Source organism: Abramis brama (assembly GCF_963993115.1).
Source record: "Abramis brama genome assembly, chromosome: 17".
Classification (NCBI taxonomy): Eukaryota; Metazoa; Chordata; class Actinopteri; order Cypriniformes; family Leuciscidae; genus Abramis; species Abramis brama.
In genome coordinates, this window is record NC_139979.1 from 26984489 (window position 1) to 27000091 (window position 15603).

The 15603-nt window shown below is 35.8% G+C and overlaps 1 protein-coding gene across 2 annotated transcripts in view; it reads left to right on the top strand.

The window, feature by feature from the left end:
• taf2 (TAF2 RNA polymerase II, TATA box binding protein (TBP)-associated factor) overlaps nucleotides 1-15603 on the top strand; it is a 69697-nt gene that overhangs the window by 27072 nt on the left and 27022 nt on the right. For both annotated transcript variants that reach the window (XR_014603240.1, XM_084089573.1), the window contains exons 12-19: nucleotides 87-241; nucleotides 1219-1333; nucleotides 1479-1588; nucleotides 1781-1846; nucleotides 7579-7831; nucleotides 8487-8627; nucleotides 9665-9775; nucleotides 9975-10168. Coding sequence is in view for 1 of the 2 variants with exons in the window: in XM_084089573.1 (XP_083945699.1) it covers nucleotides 87-241; nucleotides 1219-1333; nucleotides 1479-1588; nucleotides 1781-1846; nucleotides 7579-7831; nucleotides 8487-8627; nucleotides 9665-9775; nucleotides 9975-10168 (1145 nt within the window). In the remaining variant the exon portion in view is untranslated. The remainder of the gene's footprint in view (nucleotides 1-86; nucleotides 242-1218; nucleotides 1334-1478; nucleotides 1589-1780; nucleotides 1847-7578; nucleotides 7832-8486; nucleotides 8628-9664; nucleotides 9776-9974; nucleotides 10169-15603) is intronic.

Consider the following 15603-nt stretch of genomic DNA (forward strand, 5'->3'; position numbering starts at 1 on the left):
GCAACTAATTCTTTATATAAAATTATCATTGTCCTTGTGGCTGATTTATTAACTGTTCAGTCTAAGGCAATCAAATCTCTCTTCAGGTGTTTAACAAGCTCTTGAGTCTGGCCAGCACAGCCTCATCCCAGAAATATCAGTCTCACATGTGGAGCCAGATGCTGGTATCCACCTCTGGATTCCTCAAATCCATTTCCAACGTCTCAGGGAAGGACATCGGACCCCTCATCAAACAATGGGTGTATCCTTCAAATGCTCAGCCTTTATGTGGATTGAAGTTATGTTTCTTGATTTCTTTTGTGGCTCCTAAGAATACTTAATTCTGATTGGGCAGTTGCTGCATTCTGCCATCAAAACAGTTTTAGCTCCTTTAAGACTTGTCAGTAAATGACCACTGCTATGATTGGTTAAAGTCAGAGATGTGAATATGCTGTCTGAAGTGGATTCATCAAAACAAACGTTCCAAAAAAGGTTACTCTTTCCTTATCAATTCGCCCTGTTGTCAGGAGTAGCTCATCAGGGTCCCTGTGGGTAAAAAAGTCTTAAATTTAGTTAATAAAGGCCATAAAAAGTCTTTAATAATATCTTATATGGCATAAGAAAAGTCTTTTCTCAAGAGGTCTTAAATATGGGGACAGAATAACAGGAATCGCGACATGGCTTATTGTGAATATTAAACTTCAAAGGGTGATGATTTAAATACATGTGAGTGCTGCACATTTCACAGTAAATGCATCAGCCCATATTTGTATGCAGCGTACACACACATTAACCTGTGGATCAAAAACAAGCAAATTTGCATTCTCATCAGAATATAAATTTAACCAGTTATAATTTTGACTCGAAATGTGAGGTTTATCATTTTATAAAACTTTGTAAAAACCTGTATTTGTACTGTAACATTGTTTAAAGTCAGAATTGCGGGATATAAACTCCCAATTGTGAGAAATAAAAAGTTGCAATTACCTTTTTTTTTTTTTTTTATTCCATGGCTGAAACATTCCATACCTGGCTCATTGATTATAAGTTTTATTTGCTTTTATAGTGACGTGCCACTCGCATCCACGAACAGCACAACATTTGGTGATCTTCCCTGGCAAATTCATCTCTGTGAAAACACAAATGTTTCAGTTGCTTTCAGCTTGAAAAATGTTGAGCTCAAGTTCTTAAGTATTGTAGTTCTTCAATATATTATTACCGTTGACTCATCAACCTCAGAGACCAGAGTGGGGTGGTAAAATTCTTTGGAAGTTTTGCCTTCAACAGGAAAAGAAATGTTTTGGAACTAGAGATCCGTCAGGACTACACTTCGTCTGGCACACAGAAATATGTGGTGAGTGACTGCAGAGAGAATACCATAAAGAAAATTGTGTGAGAGAATCTATAGATGTATAAAAGAAAGTGTTTCAAACAGGTAGTGAAAGCACAAAAATGGTCTTATAAGTGGTCATCATGTGTATGCTTTTGATTTTCATCAGGGCCCTATTAAAGTGACAGTGCAGGAATTGGATGGGTCATTTAACCACACATTGCAGATAGAGGAGAACAGTCTCAAACATGACATTCCCTGCCACTCCAAAAGCAGAAGGTAAGACTTGCTTAAGATCATGCCTAAATCTAATCAGAGTATATGCCTATATATAATAGCAGGTTATTGGTGTTGTTTTAAAAAATCTTCCAAGTCCAGCACTTTGAAATAAGATATCATATAAGATAATTTATATATAAATTAGATATTTTTTATATATATATATATATCCTCTTACATTTTCTCTGCCAGGAACAAGAAGAAGAAAATCCCTCTAATGAATGGAGAGGAAGTAGACATGGACTTGTCAGCCATGGAGTAAGCTGTTTTTATGATTTATGCTTCCATCCCATGCAGATCAATGAATGTTCCAGCATTTAAGTGGGCAACACATTTAATTTGCAAGAACATTTTATGCTCATTTCCACCGAGCGGTACAGTACGATTCGGGACGGTAAACCCTGATCCGGCTTGCGTTTGAACCGCAAACAGTACCCTTACTTGATAGGCATGGTGTAGCGATCAACGTCATTCTCACGAGAAGAAGAAAGCGACACAGTAAACAACAATGGAGGACAGCAGATCTTGTTCTTGTTCACAAAAACACAGCTGAAAAAGCATGTGCAAGTAACGATTCTCTGTTAACCAATCAACGTTCTGCAGTGAGTCTAGCTCCACCCTTAGGTACTGGGCTACTGTGCTAGTACCCCAACGGAAGCGTCCCAAAAAAGAGGTACAGTTCGGGATTTTGGTACCATTCACAAATTTTGACAATGGAAACGGAAATATTCACGTATTGTACTGTACCGTACCGCTCGGTGGAAATGAGCCAGTAGTTAGATTTAGAGCTGCCCCCGACTAAAGATTTTTCTAGTCTACTAGTTAATTTAAGCCATTAGTCGACTAAACACCTTTAGAGAGAAATGCAGCAAGCTTTCTATAGATATATTTCTCATGTCTGTGAGGCAAGTAGCCTATACTCTTGAGTTTCAGTTCATTTTTGTGACGCGCTTCAGTTCACGGAGACGGCAGAAAGCGAATCTTGTTTGGTTTCTTTATTTTACAAAAGCACAATGTTTTGTTGTTATTGTGTGTCTACACAAATACAAGTAAACCTCAGATAAGAGTATAACTCTTATCTGAGATTTATCAGAACTTCTCTAATTCTGCGACTTACCGACTAATACAATTTTGGTGGACTAAGCCTTCTCTTTTTAACGTTTAGTCGACTATTAGGAGGCAGCCATAGTTAGATTAATGCCTTTCTTCATATTTGTCTAATTATGGAATGTATCTTTCTGTTCAACATGCACACACAAAATTTATGTTCTTACACAAACAAGAGACACAGAGCTTAGTTTCTCTTCTTCTTGTACATTCGTTTCTCTCCTTAATGCTGAATCAGCATTTGATTAAATGCTAAATTTTGCGTAGCTAAACTGTTAAAATATGATTATAAATGTGAAATATAAGCATCGTAATCTTAAGTATAAAAATAATTCTTCCACAATAAACAGATTAAGACCAATTTTATAATTCCAATAGAGAATTTCTGTACATAAGTAATAATGAATTAGCTCTTAATTTAACCCGCTAATACCCACAACACTGGTGTCAGCAGCGGTGTGAAGTAATGAATTACAAAGGGATAATGATAACGTTACTGTAATTAAAGGGATAGTTCACCCAAAAATGAAAATTCTGTCATTAATTAATCACCCTCATGTTGTTCCAAACCCGTCAGACTTTCGTTCAACTCAAATGAAGATATTTTTAATGAAACCTGAGAGATTTTTGTTCCTTCATTGACAGCTACACAACTACCACTTTGACGCTTCAAAAAGTTCATAAAGAAATCGTAAAACTAATCCATATGAATTGAGTGGTTTAGTTCAAATTTTCTGAAGACACAATACATTTTTATGATGAACAGATTGAATTTAGGCTCTTTATTCCAGTGGCATTATACTGCATCTCTTTCAGCTTGAGATGTGATAAAACTACAGCTCGTTTATAATGTGTTTTTTTTTTTTTTATTAATTTCATACAATCCACCTTCATTTTGTGAGTGCACTTGTGCAAAACATTTTTCAAGTTCAATATTTTTTGTTCCAGCCAGAGACCGCCGCGGGTTTTATTTTTATTTTTTGGGAAAAGTTTTCCCCGGTGACAATACTTATATATTTAATGCAAAATGTTCATTACAAATTATATTATCAGGCTAACAATTTGAGTAAATGTAGCTGTGTAAAGGGCAGGGGATGATGCCCCCCTTTTAGAACAATGTACCTTTAGGTTTAAATTGTTTCTTGTTCAATGGAATGGAATTACATTCTAGTTCATGTTAGCTCACTATCTTTGCCTATTTCATTGCAGTAGGTGAGATAAACTGTTTGATATTATTAGTGACTCATTTCTTTATCACAAAACAATAAAACTGCCGCCATCTCTTTTTAACCAATCTCTGTGTGTGATGCTGAACTCACATATGAGTTTCTAGAGGTTTTTGTATTCTTTGCACTGTTCTGAACTTTAATATTTTATGTCCACAGCTCAGTACTCACTACTTGTGCATACTTTTAAATAAGCTACTCTTTTATTCTTACTCAAGTAGTTTTTTGGACAGTTTGTTCTACTCGCACTACATTTTTTGGAAATGAATTATACTTTTACTTCAGTATATTTTTCAGTACTCTTTTCCACCCCTGGGTGTCAGATCTATAAAAGCCATTTTAGACTGTGATGTTAAATACAAACCGCCATGGCTGAGTTAAAGGTGCTCTAAGCAATGTTGGGTGACGTCACTTCTTGTTGACGTTAACAAAATGGAGGCTAGCTCGACCCTCCCTCCTCCTCATCCCGTCCCCTCCCCATCCATTTCCCTCTTCTTTGCTATTTGTTCATCGGAACGTCGTCTCTTTGGTCGTGAGTCGTTGTCGTTGTCTAGGACATCTCTCCTCTAGCTAACTTCCCTCTTCATGCTTCTCTCTCCTCCACTCCCTACACCCCCCTTCATGTGCATGCGCACTAAACCCCCCAACCCCCACCCCCAAATCATTCTTGTCGGTTATTGGCTGGAACACTGTTTGTTATGTTTCGTGATGCAGGTTGGCGCAGTTTGTTTTTGTTGCCGTTTGTGGAGCCTGGGCTGTCTACAGAGTCCGTGTTTTTTACAGTTTGTTCAGGGGACCGGCAACTAGTGGATAGTGAGGAGATGTTTGCTGTATGTGACAAAAAATGTTTCAGCCTAAAAAACACGTGACATTGCTTAGAGCACCTTTAAGTCATTTTTAGACCATGGCTTTTTACCTTTGTAACTCTTGTCTTATGATGATTGTCCTCTTTATACAACCCCATTTCCAGAAAAGTTTGGACATTTTGTTTAATGCAATAAAATAAAGATCTGTGATTTGTTAATTATCTTTAACCTTTATTTAACTGACAAATGCACAAAGAAAAGATTTCCAATGTTTTCACTGATCAACTTAATTGTATTTTGTAAAGATAAACACATTTGGATTTTGATGGCTGCAACACACTCCAAATAAGTTGGGACAGAGGTATGTTTACCTTCTTATTGTGGGCTGTTTCTAAACAGTTTAACTTGGATATTCTATAAAATATATTCTATCTTTTAACTTTTATTTTGCCCGTCTCAACGTTTTTGGAGTGTGTTGCAGCCATCCAAATCAAAATTTGTTTATCTTTACAGAATACAATTCATTTGGTCAGTGAAAACATTGGAAATATTTTCTTTGTACTTATGTCAGTTAAATAAAGGTTTAAGAAAATGTACAAATCACAGATTCTTTATTTTATTGCACTTTACAAAATGTAAGTGAGGATAGGAGCAGGCTTCACTCAATGCATATACTTATAAACTTTAAGAGTGCTGGCCTGGATAATTAGAATACGTAAAGTAGCAGAGAGGCCGTACTATGCATATATACTTTTATTTGCACACAATGCAAATAAAAGTGCATTTTGTGCAAATAAAAGTATATATGCATAGTGCGGCCTCTCTCCTACTTTACTTTATAAAATGTCCCAACATTTCTGGAAATGGGGTTGTATTTCGTTGTGGGTTTTTAATGACAACATGACGGGTGAAACTCGCGTCGTTTTGAAAATTTAGCTGGGAGATAATATTCTTGCTTCAAAGCACAAAGATTTGTGATTAAGTAATTCATACATCTGACACATTGATTGTCTGTGCGTAATATTATGGAGATGTGAGAGAGAGGTTTGTGATGACTAGGGTTGCGCGATATGCTCCATTTTCATATCGTCCTATCGTCAGCCTGTGAGATCGGCGATACACGATATTATCGTGAGGGGGCGGGGCTTACTTATTTGATTATTAACTTGCTTATTTACTCATCAATTTGCTTGTTTTATTACTTCGTTTTAAATGAGAATCTTTTTTCTATTTTGCTAGCAAAGGTGGAGTGTTTATTAATAGGCTAAATCAGGTTATTTCCTGGTATAGTGAGGTAAAAAAAAGATCCTAATCATTCTTGTATCTGACTCGGAGTATTTCAACATGTCAGCGGGAAATTTACGGACACACATTATCCTCTCATGCCGTTACAGATCTGCAGCATTTTGACTGTTTGACGAGATGTGAACACGTTTTAATTTCTTGATTCAAGAAAGAGTCGGAGTCTGCGATATATGTCCTCCTACCAGTGCTCTCTCTGTCTGGATGCACTTCAATAACGCAGGTGTTTTAAATGCCAGGAGAAATCAGAGGCAAAAATCTAAAAGTCGATCGGTTATACGCCGACTTAAACCTATGACTTGACTCTGATAAAGGAAAACGGGTTAATGCGTTTACATGACCACATGCATTGTCAGTTTATTCAGCATAATCGAGTTAATAACGTGCATGTAAACGCGCTCAATCCCTGAAAACGAAAGCAGAAACGGACTGAGCTTTCGCTGCATTAACGGCGCGTTCTCTCAGAGTCGACGGTGGATAACGGTAGGCTACAGCAACTATCTTAATTTACTGGCTGAATATTTCTCTTGTGGACTTACATTATTGACAAAGAAAAAATTAAAAGAATATTTCTTGTTAAACAAGTTTGAAGTTGCTTGTGATTTTCACAGATGGCAGAGTTTCACAGATGCTTCGTGAACTAAAGACTTTTATTAGGCCTAGGCGGCCTATATCATTTTATTGATATTATTATTATAATTCATATTTTGTAATTGTATTGTTTTTAGTGTTATTCGTGTCATTAAATATTTTGTTAATGTGCTATGGAAACAAAATACTGACGAACAACGATGCCGCGTCTTCATCTAGGCTCTGCATAAAAATTATGCGTCTGTTAAAAGCACTCTTGACAATTTGTGAATGGATCACCTTGCAATGAAATTTCGTTGTGGGATGTAGTTTTTGTTTTGTCTGTTTTAAAAACATTTTCTTTGAGGAGTCCTCATACGCGCGTGATATGGCGCAAGTGTGGTTATGTGGTGATGTCGTTATGAATTTAGGCAAGGCAAATATAATTGTAGTTCCTAATTAATTTAATAACTATACTAGCTTCATAATAATAATAATAACGATTTAATACATTAATGGAAAAACGAGCCAATTATCGTATTGATATCGTCAAAGGCATCTGCCATCGGCGATATCTCTGTCTATCGTCGATACACGATACTATCGTCTATCGGCACAACCCTAGTGATGACTAGTGTTGTTGTCTCTCAGATGTCAGAGCAGGAAGGGCTGCCACATGGAGCTAGAGAGATCAGCCATTCTCAACAACATAGGGTGAGGATGAGGAGAGAAGAAGGTTACAACCACTGTACACAGCACTGTGAACTCAGGCACTGGTTAAACAGAATCTACCTTTTTATCCTTCTTTCATTCTAGCCTACATTTTTCAAATAATATCCTTAGTCAGAATTTAGAATCCATGGCAATTCCAGGCTATAGGAAGGTCCTTCAGATTCTTTTTAGTCCAAGTCAAAGAAAGCTTGATTAATTTCAGCATCATACCTGCAATAAACCATTTTCCTCTGTTTTGATGTCACAGTGCTGACTCTCCTCTGCTGTGGATCCGAATTGATCCAGACATGTCCATCCTGCGGAAGGTAGAGTTTGAACAGGCCGATTTCATGTGGCAGTACCAACTACGGTTTGAGAGGGATGTAGTGGCCCAGGAGGAGGCTATTTCAGCGTTGGAAAAATTTCCCACTCCTGCGTCACGACTTGCTCTTACGGATATCCTAGAACAAGACCAGTGCTTTTATAAAGTCCGCATGCAGGCCTGCTTCTGTCTTGCTAAGGTAAAACAAGTATTAAGCAACACAACCACTTACAACTGTGAAGATGATAAACAATGTTTATTTTGCACCTAATGAGCATATTAGAAGGATTTCTGAAGGATCATGTGACAAAAATTGCCAAGTAATGACACGGGAATAATATTTAAAAAAAAGTTTAAAATAGGAAAGGTATTTAAATTGTAATGATATTTCACAGTTTATATAGGCCTAAATTATAGCAGAATAATAATGCGCAACATACCATACTTTGCTTGTACTGCAATTATTTGATAATGCATATTACTAGGATATTGGCTGTTTATTAGTAATTATAAAGCACATATTAATGCCTTATTTTGCATGACCATATTCTACATCCCTTAATCATACCAATTCCTACCCAATACCTTAACTTAACGACTACCTTACTAACTATAAATAATTTGTTTATAACTTTAACGTGACAGTAATTGAAAATTTCTAAACATAAATGTGGCAATTAACCAGTGTACATTACTGTTAAGGTCACTTAACAGTCAACATCCCTTATTAGCACTATATTGTTTCCTTGTTGTGCAGTTGCATTCCCATGATGTTTGAAATGATAGATTTCAAACAGTACCCATACTGTTTGAAATGTCTTCTGTTTGAAATTAACTTTGTTTACCTTTGTTAGATTGCTAATTCCATGATGAGCACCTGGAATGGGCCCCCAGCCATGAAGTCTATCTTTACACGCATGTTCTGCTGCAAAAGCTGCCCAAATATCGTCAAGACCAACAACTTCATTAATTTTCAGACCTACTTCCTGCAAAAGGTAACACCTGATTCTTGTCCTCAACCAAAAGTATTAGGGAGAACAGTTGGTCCTTGCGAACAGTCAATCATGGCAGGGATGAAATATCACTGATCAAGATGAGGAAGCTCTTCCACAGGAAAAATGCTAGAGGGTGGTTCCCAGTGGTACTTCAGTGGCTGATAAATGTGTTTTTCTTAATTAGCAATTAGTGTTTACTTATTTTGTGCTAGATAATTATTGCAAACTCATTCCCTGCCATATAATCTACTAGGGGTGGGTTGAAAATATTGATTTCTCGATTTCACATGAACTTGAACACCATAAGAATGTCTCATGTAATCGTGCAATTAGTGTTTCAACCATAGAAAGGCATCAGTAAAACAGCTTGCAAACAATGTCACGTAATATTACATTTACCTCAGAAAAGCCTCAGTGTCCGTAGATAGTTAGTAGGGCGTTGCTATTAATCTTGGCTACCAACGATTATGAAAACAAGATAATCTAGGTACTATTATTGTGCCGCGGCCTCATTCCTTCCAGCGCAGCTTCCTTTCCTTCACGTTTTAATGTGATTTAAACCATTCAAGCGCAAGAAGACTCACTTGCTATTTTCTGTGCTGTGCACACATCCAAAATCTTAATACACTGTTTATTTAAATCGTATCTTTGTTCAGTTGTATATTTTGTGCGTTTCTCTAATGTATACTATTGTATCAGTTTATTATTTTCAAATGTTATTACTGTCCTTTATTTGCATTTCTTCAGTGGTCACATTGCACCAATCACCATTTTTATTTTAACTTCACTGATGTATACAACCACAACTGTGTGTACACTACAGTATATGTATAGTGACCCCTATTCCCATTGTCTCTTGCCCTTGGTACTTGCCTGTTGTCATAGTTAGTCTTTTTTGCAGTTTACAGTGTGGATGTTTTACTCTTTATTGTTGTGTGTATTGAGCTGCAGTGCTGGTGAAACAATATTTTCCTCAGCTGTATACTGTATATTGCTAGAATGACACTAAAGTAGTCTTGGCTATTCTTTTCTTGTAGACTATGCCTGTGGCCATGGCTCTGCTCAGAGATGTTCAGAACCTTTGTCCCAGAGAGGTCCTGAGTTTTATACTGGACCTCATCAAGTACAATGACAACCGGAAGAACAAGGTAATAGCGCAAAGAAAAGCAATTTGTAGAAAGCATATGTGTGAAAGTATGTGAGCATTTTTGTGAAAGGTATAAGGCTAAATGCAAGTGTTCCAATTGAGCTAATGCTGAAAGCTCATGGTTTTACTACAAATTGCTGTAATTATTGACAGCAGAAACATCACAGAAAAGTTGTAATTATGTGTTTTCCCCACTGCAGTTTTCTGATAATTTCTATCGTGCTGAGCTGATTGATGCCCTGACAAATTCACTGACTCCTGCCATCAGCATTAATAATGAGGTGCGCACAGTGGACAACTTGAATGCAGATGTTCGCCTGATCTTGGAGGAAATCACACGCTACCTTAACATGGAAAAGCTGCTGCCAAGCTACCGTAACACCGTAACAGTCAGGTGTGTGTTCCCTTCACATCACCTTGAGGGCCTAAGCACAGGTTTTCAAACCCTGGTTTGTAACCCTTGGGTAGGTCGCGAGACTTAAAAAATGAGTTACATTAAAAATAAAATAAAAATACCAAATTTTGTTTTCATAAAATCATAGTCTAGAGGCCTATATAAAATGAATAGATATGCAAAATATATTTGACTTAAATAATTAACAGATTAAAAAAACTATGTGCCTGTATGCATAGGCGTAGATTACGCGGGGGACGTGTCCCCCCTACTTTTTATAAAATGTAAATTCGTCCCCCGCACTTTTTCATAGGGCAAGTGTGTCCACGACAAGCTGAGGTTTTTGCGGGTGTGTATATTCTACATCGAGATTTAAAATCCAAAGAGTCAAGGATAGTCTACATACGTGACTTTCATGTTTCCATGGTAATCAGTCACTCTTGCATCACGACACGCCCATGCTCGCACCCGCGCGGCCGCGCCCAATCCATTTTTTTCATAGAGGTCGCAATGAGTTCAAAACGGCAAAAAACTCTTCAATCCTTTTTCACGAAAAAGTTAAGCACTGTAAGTAAGTTGTCATGTGGTATCCGAATTGTTTTGCACAATGATGAATAACTCTGGCTATTTCTCTTGTTGAATAATTAACAAGTTTTGTTATAATATTCACTACCCGCACAAACGTGCACTTATTTTCAATCTTTTTTTATTCGTAATGTCTATTATTTTCACAGATGTTATCAAAGCCCTTCAAATTAGAATGAACATGGTGATTGCTAGTTTGTATTTTCATGCATTAACAGCCTGCTTGAATCAGGCAGCGTTGTAACGTGTACATGATGACAAACTTTAAGTTCTCTTGAAAAAGCCTAACCAGAAAGTTTTAAAAGCTTGAAGTTTGAAGGTTTTCAATTGGAAAGTTTTAGTTTAGTAAGACAGATAGATAGATAGATAGATAGATAGATAGATAGATAGATAGATAGATAGATATTAATAATAAATAGGGAATCACAGATAATGCAAGGATGATTCTGATTTAATTTCATTTAATGTTAAGTGGCGATTGATAGCCTATAGTTGATAATACACTGATGGTAACAAAGTTTCACTGTTTCAATTTGAAATGAAAGATGGAGCATAGGCTACATTTAATAAAATTAAGGAAAAAATGCCCTTTATAAAGGTAAAAAAAAAACGTATTTCTGATAAGAGTGTTTTCCAACAGTGATGTTATGAAACATTGACAATTTAAGTTTGAAGGGAGCCTCTGTTTAGTCTATAGGAAATGTAATTTTGCCAAAAGAAGAACTTTTATTTTAAATAAATGTTATTTTTAAAGCAGCCTACTTCAGTGTGATATTTTACCATATTATCATGCTTAACACTGAGAATTTGAATAATTGTAATCTGATGATCAAATATCATAGGTTTGGGTGGTTGGCGGGTGGATTATTTATTTTTAACAGCAGATTCGGGTGACTCCAAGTGCACCAGATTAATGAATTTATCTTTAAAATGTAAAAAAAATTCTGTTTTTTTGCTTTAAAAATAAATAGCATATTAAGCCAATTAAGCAAAAATCTGTCAACAAAAGTTGGAAAAAAACTGGTATTACACTTGACATTCTGTCCCCCTCACTTTTGAAATGATGGCTACGCCCCTGCCTGTATGCTGCTGAGTTTGGTTCATTTTTGTGAGGCGCGGCGCTCCACAAACAAGTTGACGGAAAGGAAAACGAGACGACAGAAAGCGCATCTTGTTTGATTTATTTATTTTACAAAAGCACAATGTTCTGTTTTATTGTGAGTGTACTAGTGCTGTCAATCGATTAAAAAAATTAACTAGATTAATCACAAAAAAAAAATGTAATTAATTAATCGTAATTAATTACGATTTTTATACATTTTACAATGTAATAATTTCACAGTTAATCTCCAAATTAATGTAGAGACAACATAAAGACAGTATATTTTAAGTACTTGTTTAATGGCATCTTTTTATGAATGAAAAAGTATCACTGATACTAATACAGCTTCTGATGTCTCGATGAAAATGATAGTAGTGTTTATAATGTTTTTAGTAGGCCTTTTGCTTTATTTACCGGTACCAGTTGGTGGCGCTGTGATTATGACTCACAACAGTCACATCCATGTGATAATCCTCCTTCACCAAACATGCAGCTAGATATAGTTTGATCTAAATCACTCAATGCATGCAAAAGATATTAGACACTGCCTGTTGTCCTTTTTCACCATCAATTTATTCCCCCGGTGTGGTGACAAATCAGGTCCTCCCTCGAAATTGGAGTCTCTGTTAGGTCCCCGAGCGATCCCATTGGTTCAAATTACTTTTAATAGGTACTCTTTTTAGTGCCGGATTACAATTCCTACAAAATCATGTTATGATAAATGCTGTGTGAACTACATTGACCATTAATGTTTTCATTAGTTAACTTATGTACTAGCATAACATGCATTACAAATACCCGAATAGCCTGATAGCTTAGTTATACACACATTTGGACTTACCATACATCATCTTTAATGACATCTTTAAAATCATCTTTAATGTAAGTAAGTGTTAATGTCCAAATATTTCAGTTATAAAAAGAATGTAATGATGTTCAATTATTCGTTTAATAGGCTATTATTATTATTATTATAAATTAATTGATAGAGACCCGACTTCGAGGGAGGGCCCGATTTGTCATGACACCGGCACATCGAAACCATTTGAGATATCAAAAATCTGTTTACAATTTATCATCCTCAATGTCTTGGCATCATAAGTATTATACTTACACAGAGTGAATTGCATAACCAGATTACTTTTTCAAGTAACTAGTAAAGTAACACATTACTTTTAAAGTGCCCCTATTATGCATCAAAAGTCAAAAAACATTTTCATTTTCTCATAATATACATTACACATCACCACATTGTTCAATGATTCTCAAACGACACGCGTTTTGCGAATCCCGCTTTGAACTCCGAGATTTGTAAAGCAGTCGTCAGTAAAATTATGTCGTCAGTTTGTGGGCGTCAAGTTGTTTCTGGGTGGACAACGTACAACATAGGCGAGCATTATGCAAATGTATCTACTAGTGACGTAGAACCGTAAAGCAGTAGGATTCGAAACAAAAACGACGTGTAAAGGCGCTTTCTTTTAAGAGAAAATAACTTTCTTTATTGTGCACTTTCGACTTTACAACTTTGCAGAACGTTTACATTCACAAATGGCTATATTACCCACTTGAATGAAAGGGAATATTCAAAAAAAGGGTATTTTAAAACAAAATATCAGTTACTTTTTAAAACAAGTAATGCAAGTTACTTTGTTTTCCCATTTATTGACTCATGTTGACTGTGCGCTGTGTAAACATGGTTATTGTAATTCTAGACCAAATGTGAGCATGCATTTACTGTATTTTTCTAAATGAATTAAAACTGTGAAATGCAAACTCATATTATTACGCAAGCCTGCACTAATTAAATGTTTAATAACACAAATATACTTTATATATTTAAACTCACTTTATTAACCAATGTGTTTGCCAGTTTACCAATTCAGCCATACTTTTAAGCAACAAACTGTAGTTAAACAATCACATTTGTTTCTTCTTTAGTCTCCTTTAAGTAAGAGTGGTGAACTTTTGTCTCCTGAGTCCTATTATTCTGCAATCCAGAATGGTAGCACAGCTGAAAGGTTTGTGCTGCGCCCTCAACTGTACAGGCGTGAATTGCATTTTCTTCATCTTGAGGCTCATTCATTCACTTATGATGTGAAAGGGCCTTTACATTTGCCAAAACTAGAACTCTCTTCTTCTTTTTTAACAAACAAGCAACACTGCTTATACTTAAATCGTATGTATAATTAGTATACATGACTACAATTATATAATATAGAATTACATATGACTACAGTCATTCTTATGTGAATAAGTTCATGGCTATGAACCACTGTGGAAGGTATTTAATGAGTAGACAAATTTTGTAGTCATTGTGTAAGCCTAGCTATAGGTGCCACAATCCCTAACCCCACTTTAAACCAAAGACATTTTTGACCACACCATTTTTGACCCTTGACTTATTTATTTTTTTTGATTATTCCAAATCATCCACTGAGATTCTTACTGTTTCCCTATTTTGTAATTTATTTAATTAGATTAAGCAATTTAAACTATATACCAAATGGCAGACAGCGTGTATATAAAAAAAAAAAGAAAAAAGAGAGAGATCTGAAACCTTGAAAAAAAAATCCTAATCCTAATCCACACTTTCAGTGTTTCAGTCCTAATAATCTTTAGGAAAACAATACTTGTGATTAGTGGTCGACCGATATTGTTTTTTTGATGGCCGATGCCGATGCCGATATCTTGGAGAGCAGGGTGGCCGATGGCCGATATAAAGCTGATATTTTTTATATATATTTATTTTAATCAATATTTAATAAATTATAAAACAAAATTTTAAAATAAACATGCTTTTATACTTTAGATGGCAACTTCTTAAATTTGCAATCCTATTACAGTATTTTTCACAAAGTAATTGTTAAGAAATATATGAATATGTGAATAAAAAGAAAGTAAACACTGTAACGGCACTCAGTAATCTGGTAATTTCGTGCTGGTAATCATATTTTTTTCAAATAAAGACAAGGTAATGCTAATTTTACATACAGCACAGTGAAAATGATATGAATATGACACAGTTGGCAACTGGTTATATATCAGCATATTTTAAAATTAAGGATTTAAAGTTTTTCGATCGCGTCTCCTGTGAAGCTGATCTTCTGTTCGCATTCACTCACTTCGCACGGACCGACCGTCACTTGCTGACAGTAATGCACACTTCACAAGATATCACAGCTGGATTCGATTAAATCTGCAAGGTTTGTGAAATTAAATGTTTATTAGATATTCAGAGATTTGTTTGAATGATGTAGATGCGCATTTGCTGAATGTTGACGGCAAATGAGAAAGTATTTTAGCCTGATTGTTTGCCTTTTCTGTTACAAATAATATAAAAGCAAACGCTTTATTTACTTACTTGGCATAAGTTACCATTTACTTACTTTGTTTACCAGTTCTAACTTCTGTCTAACAAAGTATTAGATATGACTGACAGAGATCGTAAATTAATGAAGACGGAGAATAGAATGTGAGTGAGTGCTGTTTGATCTGACATCATCTGAGGAGCTGCCGTTCTCTTCTGGCGCTGGTGTTCTCTCAGCGCCGCCCGTCAAAATAAAAGTCCGGAGCGCCGTCAAAATAAAAGTCCCGCTTTCAACACATCGGCCAATCAGAAAAACTTATCAAATATAAACTTACTTATATTTCAAAAATGCCAAATATCGGCCGATATATCGGCCTTGGCGATATATCGGTCGACCACTACTTGTGATGTTTGGCAGTATAATTGTTTATGTATGGCATG